Genomic DNA, 24,593 nt, shown 5'->3' with positions numbered 1-24,593 from the left:
TCATTGGAAAACACTACCAACTTCGAAGGAGGGAAAATATTTCCAAGAGACAATGCACAACACTGGATATTCAGTGAAAATCTCCTGAGATGGTTCTTTAAGGGTCTTAAAAACTCATTTTTCTAGGCTGAGGAGAGTCTCCCAAGTCATGAAGTCCAGATATGTTCACATGTATGTGAGGCATAGCCTTGCAGACCTTCCCCTGACCCCCAGTGACCTCTTCCTCCTAGGATTCTTGCATGGCAGTGAGTTGACCTGTCTGAGCAGAGATGGTGAGGCTTATCACAGTTCATTTATTTGCGATTTGTTTTAAAACAGCTACCCTTTATTTGTTTTCTTCATAAAGTATGTACTTATTAATTATCCATTAATTATCTATCCCAAGAAGATAGATTCATTATATTTTATCTTGCATCCTCTTCCTTCATGTTCAGTACTTTAACAAGCTGTTACCTTTTTCAACAGCAATGGTTTTGATACTTCTGTCATTTTGCTCATTCCTGTGAGTTTTTGAGTCAATTTTAAAAATTCCATTAAAAAAACAAACTTTTTTGAGATTTAGATATCAGTTTGATTACATCTATCAAACAAATGAGATGGATTAAAATCTTTATGGCTTTTTTTCACTTTGAACAGAATTTTCAGTCATTTTATTCAGGGCTTTTGAGTACTTCAAAATATTTTGTATTTTTTTTCATGCATTTTCACAAATATTTTATTATGTTTACTCATAGATATGCTCTAAGATTTCTTTCTGCAACAATATAATCTTTTTGCAATTATTGCTACTAGTTTTTTTTTTTGTATAATTTTAAATCCAGTAGTCATACAACTTACTTTATTTGGATAATAACTTTATAAATCCCTTAAATTTTTTTTACATAAGTATCTGCATCTAATGAAAGTTTTGCCCCTTTAGTTCAATAACATTATTATTAGTAATATTTATTATTGTTATTGTTGGTGGTGCTAGGACTGCACCTAGGGCTTTACACATGCTAGGCAAGCATCTACCACTGAGCCACAAACTAAGCACCAGTTCAATTATTCAACTAATTTATTTTTCTTATCTTATAGCATTGTCTAGGATCTTCAGTAAGTTATAAATAGTAGTAGCTTTTTTCTTGAATTCAAAGGAAATGCTTCTAATATTTTCTCATTAAATTTTTATCAGTCATAAGAAGTGCTTCATATTATATATAGATTTTTTAAACTGTCAAAGTTAATTTGTGCAAAAGAGAGATAAATGTTTGGATTATGGGTAATGTATACATATGCAAAATCAATTTTTCTATGTTATTGTATTCAAATATTTTGTTAAATGATATAATTTCTAACAAATTATGTGTAGATTATTTGAGGTTTTCTATAAAGATAATATCTGTCAAAATGACATGCAGTTACTTTTGTTACTTAACTACACTGGCTAGTACCTACCACATAAGATAAATAGAAAAAATAATAATAGTAGGTAAGCTTGTTTTGTTCTTGATTTTTAAAAGAAATGTTTCAATATTCTCCTACTAGGAATAAGCTCTTTCTATGAAAATACTTTCCAGATTAAATAGGTTCCCCTCTACCTCACATTTTCTGGTAGTTTTTATAATGCTTATGTATTAATTTTCAGCACATACCTTTTCTGCATCTGTAAAGATGGTCTTCTTATTTATTCATTTAAAAATATCAGTCAATATTATGAATAACAAAAAAAATCAGAAACAAAAGTATGGTGAATGACATTTAGAGATTTTTTGATGTAAAACCACACTTTTATTTCTATGATAGGCCCAATTTGATTTATCCTTGAAATTTATAATTATTTTTTCTTATAGGTTTGATTTGCTATATTTTTTGAAATGGCTTTATTTTACAGGTAGTCTGACCTATATTTTCATTTTCTCAGACATCTTTTAAAATTTTAGTATCAAGTTTACTGGATTTTTTAACATGAACTGGGGACTGCCTTCTTTTTTTCTTTCTTGTAATGCCATCTGAATCATCTGTACTTGAGATTCAGTTGTGGTGAGAATACTTTTTAATTGATGTTTCAATTCTTCTTATTTGCAAGACAACTCAGTTTTTCTTTTTCTTTTCTTTTTTGAACTGTTTTGGTGGTTTACATTTTTATTGATAAAGTTTTAAAAATTTTAAATATATTGTATGAAGTTGATATATACACACACACACACACACACACACACACACACACACACACACACACAAACACATACACACACTTTTTATTTTTTAGTGCTGGAGAATGAACCAGGGTCTTGTGCATGTGAGACTAGCACTCTCCCAACTGAGCTGTGTCCCAGCCCCAATAAATACCTCTTGATCTCTGTCACAAATGTGATTATGTCCTCATTTTCTACCTTTTATGCACTCCCCCATCTATCTCCCCTACCACCATCATTGGTAATTTCTCTAGGGGTCTATTTTTTTTTAAATCTTAAAATACCAATATTTGTATTGGAGACAATCTATTATTTTTTTCTGTCTACTTTCATGATTTCAAAAATATTTATTGAGATACAGTTTATCTGTATGTATTAGGTTTCCAAATTTATACTGCTTAGAGCTCTCAGTTTTGGTCTAAAGACATGTGACTATATTCAGATTTGGAATACAGTCACATGGATCTTTTTGACTATTACATCTTTACCACTTCCTACATTATCATCTTGAATTCCTGTTAACCATATCTTAGAGTCTCTTGATTTATCTTTCTTAGTAATATCTTCAGTAACATTCTTATTATCTCCATTCCAATAGAATGTATTCTTTCTATTCAATTTTAAAATTTATTTATATTTTATTATCAAGTAGTTTTTCATGTGTACCTGTTCTTGTTTCCTTTCTTTGTTTCAAACTTTCTTTTTCTTATGAATATTGATCTCATTTATCTCTCTCAGGGGATTATAAGCATTCTTATTTTAATGACTTCTTTGGATAATTTTTTGAAAATATATATTTTTTTTAGTTGTTGAAGGACCTTTATTTTACTTATTTGTTTATATGTCATGCTGAGAATTGAACTCAGTGCATCACACATGCTAGGCAAGAACTCTACCACTGCCACATCCCTATCTCTTCTTTGGATACTTTGCTCTTTTTATTTTGCTTGTAGAGAATCCATGTATTGATCATTAATTTTATGATTTTGCTTTCATTAAACATCTGTGGGAATTTTGGAGTTTAAACCTCCTGCTTTCCTTGAGTCTCCTTCAGCTAAATGTTATAGGTGGACAGTTGCCTCCACCCAGCACTTTGAGACTCCCAATCCAGAGCCAGTCTGATGGTTGGATGCCTAGCCTGGAGAGTCAGTGTGGGACTCAGCTCAGGACATGAGAATATGCTTATGTACTCCTTTCTCTCTAGGTAGATAGCTGTAGCTTTTCTCAACCTCATTTTCTTTGCATGAAAGTTTTAGCCATGTTTCATTTCTTAAGCAGGGAGCTTGACTCAGTCTTGTGTTTCAGACAGGTGCATTTAAACCTTGTACTGACAGAGGATATGAATTTATAGTTGCCTCTTCCAGCTTCTCTAGGCCCAGCTTCTCTAGGTTCATTTCTACGTATGTCTGACATTTTTGTTCTACTTCTAATTTTGAAATTGTGAGATTTTTCGTTCATCTCTTGAGTCAGAAATGTCTGTGTATGAGCTAGAGCCAAGGTCAGGCTGTCTTCCCTTCTGCATGATGACATTTCTTTGTGCATCCCCTACTGGTGAGCATTCTATTCCCCAAAGACTCTTTGTGGGGCCAAAAGTTCTTCTTTAGAAACAGTGGTCCTTTCTGAGTCACATTTCCAGGGATTCCCTTTCTCTTAACCTATGATTCAGATGTAGAATATGAAACCAGCACATCTGATGGACTAGCTGAGATATCTAGTTTTAAATCTAGCTCTGCCATTTTCTATTTTTGTAGCCCTTAAAAAATATTTTGCTGTACCATAACTGTATTTTCTAGTCCATGACATTTTGAGGGGAAATTATAAAAATTAAATAGCATATTATCTCTGAAAGTACAGTAAATGTACTAAAGCCAGGGAGAAGTTTGGTTTTATATCTCATGTAGATTGAAAACACTTGAAAAATATTTGGAACCAATCTAATGTGTGATAGTTGCAGGTCCTTTCATGAAGCCAGTTTCTGTGTGCTCTTTCATGCAGTATTCAAATATTATGCCAGTTTCTCTGTATCAGGCCCTAAACTGGGCTCAGTCAAACAATGTGGCCCAGGATGGCTAGAACTCATGTAGTTCTCATGGGATGATGACAGTTCATATTTATTCAAATATACAATGTGCTATCAATAACACAGGAAGAAATAAACTCTGAGGAAAATAAGGAAACTTAGTTATAGACTAAAAACTCTTAGTCACTTTGACACATCTGCTCTTTACACTGGTATTTTCATGGTGTTAAGTGATGACATACTTAGATGACTGGGCCAGATCAACAAATTAGCTATTTTAAAACCTTTATGTTTGCAAAAATTATATGCTTGGCAAGCCCTGGCTTTGTATTTTTGGATAGTAAGTTCAGGAATATTACTTCATTTTCTTTCTATATTTAGTTTTGACTGTCAACCTACTATTATGCTTCTCTACTGGACTCTGTTCCCTTGTAGGAGATAAATCTCTTTAAGAAAGAAGAAAGGAGTAGGTGTATATTCCAGTTCTCCCTAGTTCTATACTTCTGGATCCCTGATTCTCACCCTCAGGTATCCACAAGCTTAGGAAGTCAAGGACTGTGACTAAGGCAGCTCAGCAGTTTTGTACCCATTAAAGATGTTATCACTCTGAAGGAATAAGAAATTAACCGAGCCAAGCATTTTATTACTTTGATTTATTGTTTGCATATTATATTGGCAAACATAAGGATTACTTTTTAACTGTTACCATTATTGAGGCTGGGAAGATTCCAGCCCAGTTCTTGTTCAGTCCTTGAAGAGTGAGTAATGACCTATGTTCCCCTTATGCATTTAATGATCTTTTTTGCAATTTTATTATTTTCTTTCCCTTAAACTTTTCCCTCTCCAATGTATTTTTTTTTCACTTTCTTTTTAACCTTCATCTAATCCTCCAGCTTGCTTTGAACAAAGGACTGCTTATTTCCAACTAGGCTGTCTTTCTTTTAGGATGAGTGTCCCTGGCATATCTGAGCTGTGTCCACTTGCTGGACTGGCTATGGAAATCTGAAGAAGCAAAGGGAGGGGTAGAGTAGAGGACAAGGGATGGGAGGGAGAGTGAGTCTGTGACAACTGTCTTGTCAGATGCCTTCTGCCAGATTGGTTTTGGATTTCCATGGCCTCAGCTTTCCCTGTGCTAGAGGCCAGAACTTGCATGCTGTTTTGAGAGCATACACTTCCTGCCCAATGTGGGTTCTGGTTCTCACATGCTGCAGCAGCCAAGGAAGGAACCAGCTAAGGAGTCAGGGTGCTGAGCAGTAATTAGCCTTCCAAGAGACATTTGAAAACAGGTCTGTTCTCATTTGTGGTATGGAAAATAAAGAGATGTACAGCAAAAAAAAAAATGCAGTTTTTGTACCATAGGCTTCTAAGAGATTGATGATTATTATTAAGCATTTACTAAATTTTAGTCATTTGCTCTAATTATTTGACATCTGTCAGCTTATTTAACCCTCATGAGACTCTTGAAGTTCAGGTTCTATTATTGCCCTCACATGCATTTGGAGAAATTTGAGAGTGCACATCTTTGTCTAAATAGGTAATAAGTTCTTATAAACCCAGACACTCTGGGTCTGTAATATTTTTTAAAATAAAAAATATAAATTTAATTGTTCCTCATTTTTTTAAAGAAGAGTTGGTGCTACTAGTTTATTCCTTGAGAAATTAGTATCTTCAATATTTTTCTTTAATACAAAATACACCAAAATCTTTTAATGAATGGGAGAGGCTTGTAACATTTGAAAGAAAAGAAAATTTTAATGACAAATCTCAATACATAGAATTAAATTGCTTCCTTTACTGGGATTTTCCTAATAATAAGCACTTGTTTTTTTTTTTTCTTTCTTACAGCAAACCTTGAAGAAAAAATGGGTGGAGTACAGGTCTCTGCAGTTACAGGAACAGCGCCTGCTTCATGGTAAAGGCAATTTCCTGTTCAGAAACCACATGAACATCTCATCCTTTCAGTATTTCTGCCTCTAAGTTGATTATTGTTATTATAAGAAAAATTTGAAAAAAAAAGAAAAAAAAAAAGAAAAATTTGTCCAGTACCAATCAACAGTAGTAGTCTTTCATTAGCATGAACTTTGGAGTAACTGAGGAGGGAAGTCAAGTCACAGCCTTTCTCTATATACATACAACATGCACATTCATGCACACACTTTCAAGACGTGTCTGGATACTTGAGAGGAGCAGTAGGAAAAATTGCCTGACTTGCTTGCTGTTTAAGCAAATGAATGAAATTCCTGAGAGTGATTATTGCCGAAGTCTGGCTTGGCACAAATCAGGAGCCACTTGTCAAAAAGAAACTAACTTTATTTTTAGAACTACAAACGCCAAACAAAACAGCTCCAGGGAAAAACCCTCAGAGCCCAACTGCCACCACCGGCTTCCACAAGCCTCTCTCCCCAACACCAGCCTTTTCCTCCCACAATCCTCCTCCTCTTGAGGCCGATTGGCTGGGTTGCGTGGGCAGAGCCAAAGAAGTCACCCAATGAGCAGCTCCGTGGAGGAGCCAATCAGCTAGATGTTGCTGGGGCAGCTGTGAGCCAATCATCAGCTGGCAGTCTGAAGGGCAGGGAAACAGCCCAATGAACATCACCGCAGAGGAGCCAATTAGCTAGATGTTGCTGGGGCAGTCTGAAGCTTGCTGGCAGCTGGAAGTTTGCTGGGGCCCCTTTGGCTGTGGCTCTCAACATCTCCCCCTCTCTGTTTAAACAACAAGCATGTGGCTTATGGACCGTGCCTGCCTTAGGTTGTCCAATACATATGGTCCTTACCCGTCTTCGGATGAGCTGACCTCAGGGCGTCAGCCTCCTGTCTTAGGTTGGTACCATTGTAATTGGATCTTACCCGTCATTGACTACCGGTCCAGTACAGCCACACCTGTGGAGAGGTCTCAGCGGGGGGGGGGGGGGGGGGTGAGGTTCTTTGCCTCACCTCTGTTGACCCCCAAATTTTAGCTGAATGATCATGACAAGCAGAAGGGAGGAAGATATACCAAGTCAATTGACGGCTCCTTTTGGGAAAATTGTACCACCGATGATATCATCAGCAAAAATATCCCAACACTACACAAGTCGCTGCACCAACAGATAGTTCACAATGCATACAAGTGACACATAGTTCTGTAAGCAGTTCAGTGTAAGTTCTGTAAGCAGTTCAGTGATGGCTATTGCAGAAACTGTAGATTAGTTTTATCTTTGTCTTCACCGGCACAGGGATGAAGATAGGAATTCTGGCAATAATGACTAAAGAAAAAATTAGGTAACATTCCAGAAGACACTAAAAGAAAACAATTTTCTTAACAATTTATATTATCTTCATCGGCACTGGGATGAAGATAGAAATTCTGGCAATAATGGCTAAAGAAAAAATTAGGTAACATTCCAGAAGGCACTAAAAGAAAACAATTTTCTTAACAATTTATATTATCTTCATCGGCACTGGGATGAAGATAGAAATTCTGGCAATAATGGCTAAAGAAAAAATTAGGTAACATTCCAGAAGGCACTAAAAGAAAACAATTTTCTTAACAATTTACATTATAGTGAAGAGAATTATTAAATATAATGAAAACGAAAGGTGAGAGTAAACAAACAGAACCTCCTTTTTTGTTTACATATTAAAACAATTCTTAACAGTTATTTACCCAATTTAAATTAAACCATTTAAATCACGTGAATAAAAAAAAAAAATATTTGGATCCATCTTTTCATGAGCGCTCATCATATATGATATATAGAAATATGTACATTGGACATACGTACATTCAAACATATAACACAAAACACAAGTGTGCACACATAATATAATACATACAACACATAACACAATAGTAAAGGCCTTATAACTTTTTACAGGTAAAATCTCTATTGCAATGTTTAAAAACTCTATAGTCAAAAAAAAAATAGAACTGATCAGCAAAACATTAACCTAGGTCTGTATGAGCTCAAAAAAATAAAATAGAACTTCATGATATGGGAAAGGGCAATAATAAAATAGATATTGAAAAAAGCATCCTGGTTCTGTCGCAGATGTAAGGATAGCCAAATTGGAGTTTTGGATATCAGCTATTATGGATTTGAGCTAAATCATCTTCTTTTTGGTCTGTAGAAATCACTTTAGTTAATCTCTCTGGAATCCAAATCAGCTGCTGTTCTCCCTGTGGAAACACAAAAACAGACCCCCGACTCCAGACAATCACTGGGTCAGGATTTTAGTTAATCTCTCTGAAATCCAAATCGGCTGCTGTTCTGGGTCAGAACCTTGGTTAATCTCTCTGGAATCCAAATCGGCTGCTGTTCTTCCTGTGGAAACACACAAACAGACCCCCGATTCCAGACAATTACTGGGTCAGGACCTTTCCATTGTCCTGTTAGAATATCTTTCCAAAGTACCTTAGGCTTATGTACATTTTTTGGACACATATGCCTTTCTGCAGCACTAAGTCCTGATGAATCCAAATTTAAAAAGTTTAGAGTAAAAAGCGTTATTTTAAGTTTATCTTTGGGGAATATATACCCCTTCCCAATTCCATCTTTTTGCTTTAATAAGTACATTTTAATAGTTTGATGAGCTCTTTCAACTATGCCTTGACCCTGTGGATTGTATGGGATTCCTGTTATATGAGTAATGCCAAATGATGAGCAAAATTGTTTAAAAGAAGTAGACGTATAACCAGGGGCATTATCTGTTTTTAACTGTTTTGGAATGCCCACAGTGGCAAAATTTTGTAAGCAATGAGCTATAACATCTTTAGTTTTTTCGCCGGCATGAAGGGAGCCCATCAAAAATCCAGAAGAAGTATCAACTGTAACATGCAAATATTTTAATTTTCCAAATTCTGGCAAGTGTGTGACGTCCATTTGCCAAATATGGTTAGGCATCAATCCTCTAGGATTGACTCCAAGATTAACTTGTGGTAAAAAGGTCACACAATTTTGACATTGTTTTATTATTTGTCTAGCTTGTTCCTTAGTTATTTTAAAACGCTTTTGTAAAGTATTAGCATTGACATGGAATCTTTCATGAAAATTTATAGCTTCTTCTAGTACAGAGAAAATATGTATGTCACGTGTAGTTTTATCTGCTAAATCATTGCCTAAACTAAGGGCTCCAGGCAATCCTGTATGTGCCCTGATATGTCCTATAAAGAATGGATCTTTTCTGTCCCAGATTAAACTTTGTATAGTGGAAAACAAAGAGAAAACAGTAGAAGAAGGGGAAATTCTACCAGCATCTTCAAGGGATACTATAGCATTAACTATATACTGGCTATCAGAAAATAAATTAAATACAGAATCTTTAAACATCACAAAAGTTTGTAATACTGCATTAAGCTCTACCTTTTGAGCTGATTGTTTGGGTACTAAAAATGTAAAAGTTTGATCAGGTGTAACTATTGCTGCTGTACCATTATTTGACCCATCAGTGAATATATTTGGAGCATTCATGATAGGTGTTTTTCTTGTCATTTTTGGAAAAATTACAGGATGCAATGACCAAAAAGACAATAAAGGATTAGATGGTAAGTGGTTATCAAATGAAACATTAGATTTGCACATTATTATTGCCCAAGTATTTAACTCATTAGCTAATTCATCAATTTGATTCATAGTATATGGAGTAATAATTTTATGGGGAGAAATTCCAAACACTGCCTTTGCTGTTTTTATTCCTTTGAGTATTAATTGTCCTACAGCCTCAGGATATCTAGTAAGAATAGTGTTAGGAGAATAAGATAAATGTATCCATAATAATGGACCTTCTTGCCAAAATACTCCTGTAGGAATATTTTTTGTTGGTAATACAATAAATAATAAAGGCAAACTTATATCAATTCTATCCAAATGCATATTTTCCATATATGTTTCAATGATTTTTAATGCCTTTCTTGCTTCAGGCGTTAACATTCGGGGTGAATTTGGATCTGATGGACCTTTTAGGATATCAAATAAAGGTCCCAATTCTCCTGTTGGAATACCTAGATAAGGCCTTATCCAATTTATGTCTCCTAATAACTTTTGAAAGTCATTAAGTGATTTGAGTTGATCTACTCGTATTTGAATTTTTGGTGGACGGACCATGGTTGAGGATAATAGAACTCCTAAATAATTAATTGGAAAATTTAATTGCACTTTATCTATTGCTATCTCTAGATTATAATTTTTTAATAAGTTTGTAAGTGTGGCATAACATTCTAGCAATGTGTTTTTAGCTTTGTGTGCCAATAACACATCATCCATATAGTGAAATATTTGTAGTTCAGGATTTTGATTTCTAAGTGGCTGGATTACTTTGTTAACATAAATTTGACACATAGTTGGGCTGTTAGCCATCCCTTGAGGGAGTACTTTCCATTCATATCTCTGATCAGGACCTTCATGATTTAGTGCAGGGATAGTAAATGCAAAACGTGGACTATCCTCAGGATGAATTGGAATTGAAAAAAAACAATCTTTAATATCTATAACTAAAACATACCAAGTTTTTGGCAAAGCAGACAATTGAGGAATCCCCGATTGAGCAGGTCCCATAATGACCATTTCATTGTTAATGGCTCTTAAATCTTGCAGTAATCTCCATTTACCAGATTTCTTTTTGATGACAAAAATGGGAGTATTATGGGGAGATACAGAAGGTTGTATATGTCCTTCCGCTAATTGTTGTTTGACCAGATCATGGGCTACTTGTGTCTTTTCTTTAGTCAAGGGCCACTGAGGAACCCATACTGGTCTTTCTGATTTCCATGTAATTTTTATTGTCTCAGTGGCCCTTTGTGAAAATCCAACCCATGTCTGTCTGTTCTTTGATCTATTTGTATTGGTGCTGCTATACATTGTTCTTGTCTTTCTAATCTTTTTCCTTTCCTAAAACCTTGTCTAGCCATAATAGTGGGTGCATTTTGATTGATATTATTTGTTAATGTCAAACCTAATTGATCTAAGACATCTCGTCCCCATAAATTTACGGGAAGATGATCCAATACATATGGCTGTATAGTTCCTTCACATCCTTCAGGATCCTTCCAATCTAATAGCATTGCACTTCTATCGGGATTAGTCGCCACTCCTAGGCCTCGAAGCGATTGAGTGGCTTGTTGTAATGGCCAATGTTTTGGCCATTCTTGACGAGAGATGATGCTAAGATCTGCACCTGTATCCAATAGCCCATTAAATTCATGTCCTTGAATATTTAGTTTTAGCATGGGGCGAGAATCTAAATTTAAAGAAAGCATAGCCCAATCTACACCTGTGGAGCCTAATCCCTTGGAACCTCTTTCTACAACATGACTGGAAAATTTATCATGTAGGCTTGGTATTATTAGTAACTGTGCTATTCTATCTCCTGGTGAAATTACTGATATACCCTTTGGAGAACTGGCTATAATTTTTATTTCACCTTCATAATTGGAATCAATTACCCCAGGACTTATCAAAAGTCCTTTTAGAGTAGAAGAGCTGCGTCCCAATAATAAGCCTACTGTTCCTTTGGGAAGAGGTCCTTTTACCCCTGTGGGAATGATTTGAACTCCCATCTCTGGAGTTAGTACTGATTTGGTGGAGGCGCAGATGTCCAACCCTGCGCTCCCTCTGGTTTGTCTGATGAGGGATCTGATGTGCTGGGCACTACCCTGATGGGGTTGCTGGGTTCCTCCAGTGCTCCGTATATTTGTGGTTTGGGGCCCCGGAGCATTGGGGCCCCCTGTCCATTTTTTGGCAACGGAGCCCGATGCCTTTGTCCACGATATTGTGGATAAACACCTTGTCCTTGTTCGTTTTTTGATAATGGAGCACCCTCTATGGTGGTTTGAGGACGGTATTCATTAGCCCAATATAATGGAGTACCCTCTATGGTGGTTTGAGAACGGCATTCATTAGCCCAATGTCTCCCTCTACGGCATCGTGGGCAAATACCCGGTATTCTACTTGTTTGATACCTAGTTTTGTTAAACCCTCCTCCTATGGGGCAATTCCTTTTAAAATGTCCTGTTTGTTGACAATTGTAGCATGTTCTTGGCCTGGCATCTAAAGCCTGTTTTACTGCAGTTGCCACAATTTGCCCTTGTTCATTAATGTCTCTGGCATCTAAAACCTGTTTTACTGCAGCTGCCACAATTTGCCCTTGTTCATTAATGTCTCTGGCATCTAAAGCCTGTTTTACTGCAGCTGCCACAATTTGCCCTTGTTCATTAATGTCTCTGGCATCTAAAGCTTGTTTTACTGCAGCTGCCACAATTTGCCCTTGTTCATTAATGTCTCTACATAATTTAATATATGTGTTTAAATCTTCATGTTTCCATGGTCTAATGATATCTCTACACCAACGATTCGCTTGGTCATAAGCCAGTTGTTTTATAAATGGCATTGCTTGTTCTGTATTCCCAAAAACTCTGGTAGCTGTTTGAATAAGCCTATCTACAAATTCAGCGTAAGGTTCATTAGCTCCTTGTATTATCTTAGATAATTGACCTTGTAAACCTCCAGGTTCTTGTAAAGACTTCCATGCCCTAACTGCATCTACAGCAATTTGTAAATATACACCAGGATCATATGCAAGTTGTTGCTGCCGATCCTCATAAGGTCCCTTTCCTAACAACATATCTAGATTTCTCTGAGGATAACCAGCTGCTGCATTTCGACTAGCCGTCTCCTTGCAAAATTCCTCATTGGCAACCTTCCATAACAGGTATTGTCCTCCATTTAGCACAGCTTTACACAAACTAGCCCAATCTGCTGGCGTCATGCTTAAGTTGGTAATGGATTCGACCAAGCTTACAGTGAAGGGTGCTTGAGGACCATAGGTTGCTACAGCCTCTTTTAGCTCCTTCACTGATTTGAAATTTAAACCCTGGTAAGTTCGCTGCCCTCCTACCTCAAATACAGGGCATACTTGAGATCCTGTCTCAGGATCCAAACTATCAACTGCGGGGGTTGGGAGTCTCTTAGCATATGGAGGTGGTGCTGTTGATTGGACACTTATGCCCTCTGGTGATAGAGTGCTGTTAGTAGCAGTCTCCTGTAGAGGTGGCGCTGTTGGTTGAACACTTACGCCCTCTGGTGATAGAATGCTGTTAGTAGCAGTCTCCTGTAGAGGCGGTGCTGTTGGTTGGACACTTACGCTCTCTAACAAAAGGGTCTTATTAGCAGTCACCTGTTTTAACTTTTCCCCTGATAGATTTTTCTGCTCTAAACTTCCTTCCTCTGTCTCACTATCTCGAAAGACCTTCTCTTTTACTTGAATCTTTTCCTCTTTCTGACTAGCTCGAGCTTTTACTTGAATCTTTTCCTCTGTCTGACTAACTTGAGAGACTTCCTCTTCTACTTGAATCAATATGTCTTCTTCTTCCTCTACCTCTGTCTGAACTGAAGGCTTTGGACTAAGCAAACTAGATACCAACGTCCACAATGACAATGTGCCAACTGGCAGAGTCCCTGGGTTGTTCTTTTCTATTCTTTTTAAATCTTCACCGTGATGGTTCCATTGTGATATATCTAACAGCTCCTCCTTAAAAAGCCATGGGCTATATTCTTGTATTACATCAACGTATGCCCTGACTGCTCTTGGTTTTACTGGGAAGCTTCCTTCCTCTAACAATTTACTTAACACTCTTTCGGTTTGTTTTTTACTAATTGCTGATCCCGTATTTCTACTATAATACAACCCAACAAGATGACGCCAAACAAAACCGAGACAGAATCCAATAAAAAGGGAACCACACAAAATCATTATAACAGCCTTTCTATCCTCCTGACATATGCATCCGTCCTTTCTCCCTATCTGTTCCTCAAACGCAAATAGTTTTTCCTCAGATGTGAGTGGTTTTTCTTCCCTCTCACTCATCTCCAGGGACAGGCAAGTTAAAACAAAAACGAAGCAAAACAAAAGAGGAAACTTAGAATGGCTGCCCATCCTCTCGCCCTGCCCTCAGGGGCGGGCAGTTTACTTACCCTCAGTTGCTCCCCGTGCGAGCCACCAAATGCCGAAGTCTGGCTTGGCACAAATCAGGAGCCACTTGTCAAAAAGAAACTAACTTTATTTTTAGAACTACAAACGCCAAACAAAACAGCTCCAGGGAAAAACCCTCAGAGCCCAACTGCCACCACCGGCTTCCACAAGCCTCTCTCCCCAACACCAGCCTTTTCCTCCCACAATCCTCCTCCTCTTGAGGCCGATTGGCTGGGTTGCGTGGGCAGAGCCAAAGAAGTCACCCAATGAGCAGCTCCGTGGAGGAGCCAATCAGCTAGATGTTGCTGGGGCAGCTGTGAGCCAATCATCAGCTGGCAGTCTGAAGGGCAGGGAAACAGCCCAATGAACATCACCGCAGAGGAGCCAATTAGCTAGATGTTGCTGGGGCAGTCTGAAGCTTGCTGGCAGCTGGAAGTTTGCTGGGGCCCCTTTGGCTGTGGCTCTCAACAATTATGGTGTGAGGGCTGTGTAGCTCTCAGAAGCTGTTGAAGCTGGCATGGTTACACATTTTTCAGGTAGAGTTCCTACTATTTGTTCAAATTGTAAAAGCTACATTTATGCAGCGAAATCTCATCTCATTGGTCCCTAACCAAAACAGACGTGTAAGATTATTGCAACAGGGAATGTATAGCTCTTGCCATTCTGTGCGTGTGCGTTCCTGAGGAAAGCATTGAGCTTAATGTTTGTCAGGGGCTACTTGTTTTGTGACTGATGTGACCTGAGGAATGAACTTTTATGTAAAAATACTTCACTGCAACCACTAGCTGTGTGGGTGTGAAATAAACTTTACTTCTTGCTGCTTCTTTGGATAACACTTAACTCAATTCTCTATATATAACCTTGGGTATCTGTTGAAAGTGATAATCACTTTGCAGAAGAAGATACAATTTTAAAACTTTTGAATTGATACATAAAAACATAAGAATTGTACATATTATACCATGTGATGTTTTGATACATGTATATATTGTAAAATATTTAACTTACCCACCTTCTCAAGATTTTATCATTTATTTGTCATGGAAGCATTCAAAATACTTTCTTCTAGCATTCAAAATACTTTCTTCTAACTTTTGAGATATAATGTACATGGTTGTCAACTCTACTCACCCTATTGTGAAACAGTGGACCAGAACCTCTTACTCTTACCTAACTGTAATTCGGTATCCACTGATCTACCTTTTCTGGTCCTTAACTCTCCTTACTCTCCCTAACTTCTGATAACTACTAATCTACTCTGAACCTTTTAATATTCCCATATGAGTGAAATCATGCAGCACTTGTCTTTCTGTGCCTGGCTTATTTTTTTTTAACATGTGACTTCTAGTTCTATCCATGTTGTCACAAATGACAGGATTTCATTGGTCATTATGGCTGAGTGTATTCCATTGTGTATGTGTATGGTGTTTTCTTTCTTTTTCTTTTTTTATTGGTTGTTCACACCATTACAAAGCTCTTGACATATCATATTTCATACATTAGATTGAAGTGGGTTATGAACTCCCAGTTTTACCCCAAATTCAGATTGCAGAATCACGTCACTTACACATCCACAATTTTACATAATGCCCTATTAGTAATTGTTGTATTCTGCTACCTTTTCTATCCCCTACTATCCCCCCTCCCCTCCCCTCACATCTTCTCTCTCTACCCCATCTACTGTAATTCATTTCTCTCCTTGCTTATTTTCCCATTCCCCTCACAACCTCTTATATGTAATTTTGTATAGCAATGAGGGTCTCCCTTCATTTCCATGCAATTTCCCTTTTCTCTCCCTTTCCCTCCCATCTCATGTCTCTGTTTAATGTTTTCTTTTCTTCCTGCTCTTCCTCCCTGCTCTGTTCATAGTTGTTCTCATTATATCAAAGAAGACATTTGGTATTTGTTGTTTAGGGATTGGCTAGCTTCACTAAGCATAATCTGCTCTAGTGCCATCCATTTCCCTGCAAATTCCATGATTTTGTCATTTTTAAGTGTTGCGTAATATTCCATGGTGTATAAATGCCACATTTTTTTAATCCATTCATCTGTTGAAGGGCATCTGGGTTGGTTCCACAGTCTAGCTATTGTGAATTGTGCTGCCATGGTGTTTTCTTTCTTCATTCATCATTTGATGGACACATACGTTGTTTCCATTACTTAGCTATTATGAATAGTGCTGCAATAAACACAGATATCTCTTTAGCATACTGATTTCTCTCCCTTTGGATGTATAGAAATAGTAGTGAGATCACTGGGGCATATGATAGTCATATATTTTTTAAAATTTTTTGGGGAATCTCTATAATGTTTTCCATATGATGCTTATACTAATTTACATTCCTTTCATTGGTTTACAGTGCTTCTCTTCTCTCTACATCCTCACCAGAATTTGTTATCTTTTGTCTATTTAATAGTGACTATTGTTATTGAAGTAAGGTGATATCTCATTGTGGTTTTGATTTGCAATTTCCCTGATGATTAATGATATAGAATATTTTTGTCCACATATTTGTTAGCCATTTGTATATCTTCTTTGGAGAAATGTCTATCTAGGTCTATTGTCCATTTTTTAATCAGGTTATTTATTTATTTGTTCTTTAGTTTTTGGAGTTCTTTATTTGATCTAAACAGACTCAACTCTAATTAGATCTTTATTTATAGCTTAGTGATGTGGGTTGAAACTTAGATGTTTTTGAAACATGTACCAGTTACTTCTCTTTTTTATGTTATTCAGTTAATATTTTTAAAAATTCACAAAACATTTCTGAGGGTCTCAAATTTGTTAGATTGAGATATAAAAACATCTTTGCAGGCACTTCCTGGCTTTCATAGAAATGAGAGTATTTGAGGAGCCTTCACCTCGATGTCTGGTGTATCCCAAATAGTCTGGCAAATGTTGCAGTCCTTGGGCTCTACAAAAATGGCTCTCACATGAATGAAATCCTCAATTCAGGATCCTCAGAAGGTCATTGTCTCAGAGCTTTTGGGAAATTGAGGGAGTTTATTAGTCTACCTTTTCTAAAACTAAACACCCAAGGGATGAGATTCTACAAGGCAATTGATTATAGAACCAAAGAAAATATATCAACTCACTTTAAAATGAAAGAGTGTAGGTTATATGAAGAAGAAAGTAAAGCATGACTAGTTACTACACAGCTAGCTATGTTCAACCCTGCATATCAAATGGAAAAAGAGTACTATTTTTATGTTGTCAACGGAGGACAAAGGAGAGCTGAAGTGGGAATAATCAGCACAAAACAAAAGAGTGTTGTGAGTGTGTGATGTTCTAGAACCTCTCTTGAGGCAGATTCACATTCTCATGATGCTTTTCTAAGACCAGCATTAAAAATACTCTCCTTTCTTTTAGCAGCAACTAACTTAAACAGCTCCGCAGCAGGCAGGTGTAGACAGGAAGTTGGGGTATGATGAACTTTTCAGTTTGGAGAATCCAGATATAGGTTATAATGGATTGAGGGAAAAAATTTAGTCAAGCAGATAAAATTCAGTTTCTTCAAATAAATTGGATGGCAGGGATGCTTTGTAGGTACAGTACCATTCTAGAGCATTTAAATATTCCAAGACAAAATGTGGAATATTGAGGCTGTAAGATATATTTGACTTCATAAATCCTTCTGTTATAAACAGAGTTGAATTCTCTGATTTATAACTGTGTTTCCCATATACTTCAAATGGATTTATAATAATCTTACAATTACTTAAAAAAATTACTAAGAACAGAGGAATTGAATTAGAAGATCCATAAGACAGAATTTTCTCAAGTGTTTTTTTTTTAACCTCATTTCTGTGAAAATTTTAATGAAATGTTCCAGGATCACTTAAGTGTAGGAAGTGGTCATTTGGTGACTTAAAAGTCATAATGACATACTCTCAGCTGGGTCAAACAGTTCTCATATGAAGAATGCTAGTTTACTGTCAATATTACTTGAGATAATCAACTTATGAAGAGAATAAGTTTATTTTGGCTCATAGTTTTGGAGGTTTCAGTTCATGGTGGATGGGACGGTCCCATTGCTTTGGACCTATGGTGGCACATTATGGGGGGGGGGGTGCATGTAGAAGGACAAAAACCATCTCCTCATGGCCAGGAAGTGAACAGGAGAAAAAGTAAGAATCCAAGACCCCATAATCAAATTTGAAGACTCCCTTTCCCCCATATGACATAAAACCTCACAGCAGCTCCATGCTAGGGATCAAGCCTTAACCACTTTGATCTTTGGAGGACATTCCAGATGCAAAATATGGCATGAAGCATTTTATTTAAAGTTATTCTGACATTATAATTTTCTGACCATGAAAACTTTCCCTTGGAAGCTAGTCCACGAAACCTTCCTACATGTTCTATCAAATGACCTCAAGAAATGCCTTATTTATGTATGCTTATTCGTCTATGACAAAGCACAGAGGAAATATTCTTATGGCTTTTTGTTTTCATTTTTTTGTACCAGGGACTGAACCCAGGGGCACTTAGCCACTGAGCCACATCCATGCCCTTTTTTTTTTTTTTTTGTATTTTATTTAGAAACAGGGTCTCACTGAGTTGCTTAGGGTCTTGCCAAGTTGCTGAGGTTGGTTTTGAACTATGGATCCTCCTGCCTCAACCTCCTGAGCCACTGGGAGTACTGACGTGCACCAAAGTGCCCGGCTATTCTTATGCTCTTTAAAGAAAAAAAAAATTGGAGACTTTGTAGTGACTGATGATCAAAAATCCATTCCACAGCCGACTTTGTTCTTTATGTTCTAGGTGACGCAGGTAGCTGCCCAAGTTTAGAAAACATGGACATGGATGATTTGTCTTTGTTTGGAATCCTGCCTGGGCCAGCCTCAGACCTCCTGGACCGGAATCGCTTATCCAGCGAGAGCAGCTGTAAGAGCTGGCTGAGCTCCATGACAGTGGACAGTGAGGACGGCTACGGGACAAGTGTGTCCGAGGACTCAAACCGGGGTGCCTTCAGCCGGCAGACAAGCACTGATGATGAGTGCTTCGTCTCCAGGGATGGGGAGGATTTTCTGAGGAGGGCTTCTTCAAGGCGGAATCGGAGCATCAGTGCTACCAGCAATGGGTCCCTGTCTCCCCTGTGGGAAGGCAATTACTCAAGCATGTTTGGGACTCTGCCCAGGAAAAGCAGAAGGGGAAGTGTCCGCAAACAACTCTTGAAATTCATTCCTGGCCTTCACCGAGCTGTGGAAGAGGAAGAGAGTCGCTTTTGATGGGTCATTCTGCCCTTTTGGATTGGCCCATTTCACAGTAGTCACTAGACTCCACCAGATCAGCTCCACCCAGCTCGGTGGGAAAGTGTGGATGGATTGCAAAACTGACATCCCATTTCACAGCAATGGTGACCTCTATTTAAAATTTCATGACGTTATTTTTATTTCTGAATCATTTTTCAACCAGAGCAGTTCAAGTTCAAAACAGGCCTTAGGGAAATTAAGTAATAAGTTAGGTAGTAAAACAAATTAATGCAAGTGCCTGATTCTGATGCTGCCTGTTCACAGGAGTAATGCAAGGAGTAATGTTTACTTTCCAGATTATGCATATGAAAAATTGAGAATTTTTGGAGTCAAGTGTGAATAGGGAGTGACAGAATATAATAATTTGGTTACAAAACCTTGTTTGCTTAAGCTCAGTAGCCTCTGGAGAGCCCCAGGATAAGGCAGGTTTGAATGGTTCTGTTCAGATATTTAAAGGGTTATAAGCAAAGATTTACATCCATACTCATAATAAAGCATAAAGTGTAAGGTTTAATATAAGAGGTTGCACTTCATGTGAAAGATAAGGTATGAGATGGGTACCAAGGAAGACCATAAAAAAGATTCTTGTTATAGGATGTCTAAACAAAAGGAGTGGGGATCTCATTCTCTTTGTCCAATTCAATTTTCATTCTGCCTGAGCGTTAACAACAGTCTGGGATTCTCAGCATCCTATCGCTTGGTGACTATTTTTTTTTAAGTGTCCAAAATCCAGAAAGTTAAGAGTTCAGAAAACAATTTCCCTCCTGTAGATTTTTTTTCACATATTTCTATTCTACGTATTCCAAATGATGATCATCTCAGCATTCTTTATTCATTTGTATCAATTACATTTTTTCAATCATGCTATATTTTATTCAATATTCATTAAAATCCATGACTTCTTTGTTCTGGTGATACAATTGTTCTTAAGTAAAAAAAATCTGGATTTAAAAAAATCTTTAAAATAAGTCCTCACTGATTTTAAGCTGTGTGTGTGTGTAAACTTGGGGTTAAGAATTAGTCATTTTCAGAAAAAAAAAGTAGGGTGGGGTAAGGAAGCTTGTATGATAGGAAGTAAATAATAAGATATAAAAAGGTTTTTAGGTGGGGCATGCTTTTTGTTCTTTGAGATTACAAACATCCAGTGGAATCTGCATGAAAGTCATTCAGATGAAAGGCAGGGTATATATAGCACCTTTCTCAGGCACAATAGCAATCCTGCCTACCATTTGCTGAATGTCTGATAGACTAAATAAAGGCACTTCAGTATGATTCTGGAACAGTGGATGTAGGGCACAGAGTTAAGGTGGCAGAAATTCAGAGCCATCTCAAAGTCACAGGGCTAGGCAGTGGCAGGGCTGAAATTGGAAGCCAGTTTTTCCTGCTTCTAGCCTATCCTCTGAGTCTCTCTAGATATAATTTACTTTGTTGCTGGTTCATTATAGTTATCCTCAGAGTACTTTTTATTCCCCTGAGAGAAAAGATTAAAATTCAAATTGTAGATACTGCATAGAAAAGCATATAGTCTTGGTACGGAGGAAAGCAAATGTTTAGGGTGATTCTCCTGGCTTTCATAAGCAAGTTTTCAAATATAAACACCTTAAAACCTAGTAAGAACTTGAAAACCATGTATAATCTAAATGGTATTGTTTATCTCTTGTTCTCTAGAATTATCATGTTAAAGATCAGCTTACATAAAGGCAGCATCTCCCATTAACCTTATTTCACAAAGCTCAGGAGAAAGACATTCATTTTGGGAGAGATGGTTTCAAATTCTATGATGAGAAAAAAATGCTTAGGGAACTACCACAGGTCACCTGGGAAAGCAGAGTCTATAGGTCATTTGCTTTTTTGCGGCATTAATACAGAAGTGTAATACTTCTTTATGACGGTAAATGTCATATGCAAAATGGGGGTAGGGAAGGGACAGAGCAAGTATCACTTCAGTCTGTAATAAGAAAAGTCAAGAGTTTGATCTATGTTCTGGGAAAAAAGCAAAGCTGGTTAACCAAGGTACAGGAAGGGAGGGGATGTCATATTTGGTGTGTTCACAAGCTGTTTAGTGGAAATGTGGGTCAGTTTTTCACAGCATAGCTTTTTAGCCTGAGTCTGACTTTTTTGTAGAATGATATTTGATAAACTAAATTTGTGTCAAGTATTTTGGGAATTACTTTATCAAACAGGTAGAAAATATGCTTTTTGAAATGAACTTTTAATCCTCACTTTCAACTATGCAATACTTTTATATCTTAGGTGCCTGATATAAATAGTGTTAAAAATCCGAGTTTGAACTGAAGACATCAAACTTGGACAGTTTGTGTGTACAGCTTATCATAAAGTATAAGTATTCATGAATGTATACAAACAGAGTAAATAGTGCATTACTACATTAAGCCTGCAGATCATAAAAGTATTGTTATTTTATATTTGTTTCCTTACATAACTGTGGACTATGAAATCAAAATCCAGTGCCTTTCTGAAATAAAGAAGGCTTTTCAGAAAAGGAGATTTTTTTCCTTCTTCCTTTCTCTTTTTCTGTCTTTTTAGTTTTCTAATCAAATGAGATGAATGTTTTGAAAGCAGACTTTAGTTTTTTAAACCTGGTCGCCTCTTGACACTTCTATGAAGCCTTTAAAAGACATTACCCATGTACTGAAACTTGGTGCTTATATTTACTGTCTATTGCTATTCAACAAATTACTGTGAACGTAGAGGCTTAGCTTGTATTTATTACCGGTAAGTTTCTGTGGATCAGGAGATGAGCTCTCACTCTCAACTGGGGAAAGCCACACGTTTAAGCTCCCTTAGGTTGTTATCCAAATAACTTCCTATGGCTGAAAGATTCATGATAGCTTACTTTTTTTGAAGCTGGCAAAAGACAGAGAGGCTTCCAGCAAGACAAGAGTCTTCAAACAATGTAATCACAAGGGTGAAATCCATATTCTTTGCCATTTAATGTAACATAATCACTGAAGTGACTTCTCCTCACTTTGCCATATAGTGTAATACAATCATTTGAGTGGCATCCGGTCACCTTTCTATGTAGCGAAACATAATCAAGGAGTCACATCCTATCAAATGTGCCATAGCCTATTTGCTAGAAGCAAGTCCCAGGCCCTACCCTGAAGAAGCAGGATTTAGAAAAAAGTATGAATATCAGGAGGCAGAGTTAGGGCACCACCTTAACATTCGTTTGCAATACCATTCAAGGAGTTCACAGACTTGGTGATATGAAGGTGTTGAACTTTCTTTAAACACTTTTAGTAAAAATAAATGGTGAACTTTACAATCTTAATTTTTAAATAAAATAAAGTAACATTAAATTAAATTTTGTATTGAAGAACTTAAGATTCTGTAGCTAGCCAAAAAGCTGAATTCAGGTCTATTACTGGCCTCTAAACTTTGCCTCCTAGGTCCATGGATAATAAGAGATTTTTTAAAGGAAATATTAAAGATTGAACTAGTTACTTCCTTTCAAATTCCACTCAAGGTATACAATTATGCAAATTCAGTAATAGGTGCATCTTTGTGAGCAGAGAATAGTTTATACTTACACAGAAACAAACAAACAAACAAACAAAAACTCATGAGATTACAGAGCATAAAAGGAAATGACCAACCATGGGCAAATACCAGGAACATCACTCATAGAATACTGAAACTTAAGGGGAAATACAGTTTGAAAGAATATAAAATATATATCTTAGAAGAGGAAAACTACCTCAACTTGATAAAGAATACCTACAAATACCTACAGTTGAGATCAGAATAGTAGGAAACTGAATGTTTTCTCTGTATTCAGGAACAAAGAAAAGACATCTTCTCGAACTACTTCTGTTCAATGTGGTTCTGAAAATCTTGGCTAATGGGATAAGACAAGGAAAGAAAATAAAAGGTGAACAAATCAGGAAGAAAGAAAAAAAAACTTTATTTGTAGATGACATATGGTTTGTGGGGAAAGTCCCAAAGAATCACCAACACAACAAAAAATTCTGGAACCAATAAGTGAAGATAGCAAGGTCAGAAGATACCAGGTCAATAGGCAAAAGTCAGCGCTTTCCCATACATGAGTAGTTGGCGGTTGGTATTTGAAATTTAAACACAATATTATTTTTACAATAGTACCAAAAATGAGATGCTTAGCTATAATCTAACAAAATATGTATGAGATATCTATGTGGGAAACTATAAAGCTCTAATGAAAGAAATATTAAAAATCTTAACAGAGACGCTGTGTTCCTGGATTGGAAGACTTAACTTGTTTTAAGCTGTCATTTATTTTCAACTTAATCTACAGTGTCAGTGTCATCCCATTAAAATACCAGCAAGTTACTGTGAAGACATCAATAAAATGATTCTAAAATTTATGTGGAAAAGTAAGATAAAATACCTAAAACAGACAACAAAATACTGGAGAAAAAGAACAAACTTGAGAAAAAAACACGATAGCTTATTTCTCTTATTTATTTATTTATCAAAGCATAATTTGAGCAAAGAATAATTCATGACAAGGGCAACAACACTCAGAGTCAGAAGCAGTTCAGACAGCTCAGCTCAATGGTGCAAGCAATGAGCTTTCATCAGCCAAACATGGACACCAAGTAGATGGGTTAACATTTTTATCCATAGAAAATGTTCTATTTCTCCAATACCAATTTTTCTATAAGGTTTAATTTGTCTTTTATGAGTCCATCATGGAAGCAAAGTAGAGGAATCATTAAATTAGCTCTAGCTAGATATCTGCCTTATCCGGGCATGACATGATGAAGCATTTGGGCGTGGTCTGTTCTATTGGTCACCTCCTATTGCTGATGCCTGGCTGTTTGAGATGGGCTGACACCCAGGTCAGGTTTCATCTTGCTTATACTCTGAGCTAGGTTGCAGTTTGTGACATTGCAACTCAAAGTAGAGAAATAGTCTTAGGCCAATGTTCTATAGCTCATTTAATAGGTATAGTTACAGTTTTTAAAGTCTTAATTTTTTTGTTGTTGATCTTCTGCCTATTTATTCTATCTATTATTGAAAGTAGGATATTAAAGTTATTAATGATTGTTAAATTGTCTATTTCACTCTTTGATTCTTTCTGATTTTCCCTTACAGATTTTGGATCTCTCTTATTAGGTTCTTACATGACTCCAGTAGGTATGTCTTCCTGATGGGTTAGCATTTTTATCTTTTAGAACTGTTCTTATCTC

General features: G+C 36.8%; 1 protein-coding gene across 4 annotated transcripts in view; it reads left to right on the top strand.

Moving 5' to 3' along the window:
• The window catches only part of Cytip (cytohesin 1 interacting protein), a 69,379-nt gene extending 47,475 nt beyond the window's left edge, over nt 1–21,904 (top strand). For all 4 annotated transcript variants that reach the window (XM_078017432.1, XM_021732738.3, XM_021732796.3 and 1 more), the window contains 2 exons: nt 6,043–6,109; nt 18,908–21,904. In XM_078017432.1, the coding sequence (XP_077873558.1) occupies nt 6,043–6,109; nt 18,908–19,374 (534 nt within the window). In that variant the 3' untranslated portion in view covers nt 19,375–21,904. The remainder of the gene's footprint in view (nt 1–6,042; nt 6,110–18,907) is intronic.
• Nucleotides 21,905–24,593: the final 2,689 nt, after the last annotated feature.

This window comes from Ictidomys tridecemlineatus, chromosome 7 (assembly GCF_052094955.1).
Source record: "Ictidomys tridecemlineatus isolate mIctTri1 chromosome 7, mIctTri1.hap1, whole genome shotgun sequence".
In the NCBI taxonomy this organism is placed as follows: Eukaryota; Metazoa; Chordata; class Mammalia; order Rodentia; family Sciuridae; genus Ictidomys; species Ictidomys tridecemlineatus.
This window is presented reverse-complemented; position numbering and strand designations above follow the sequence as displayed.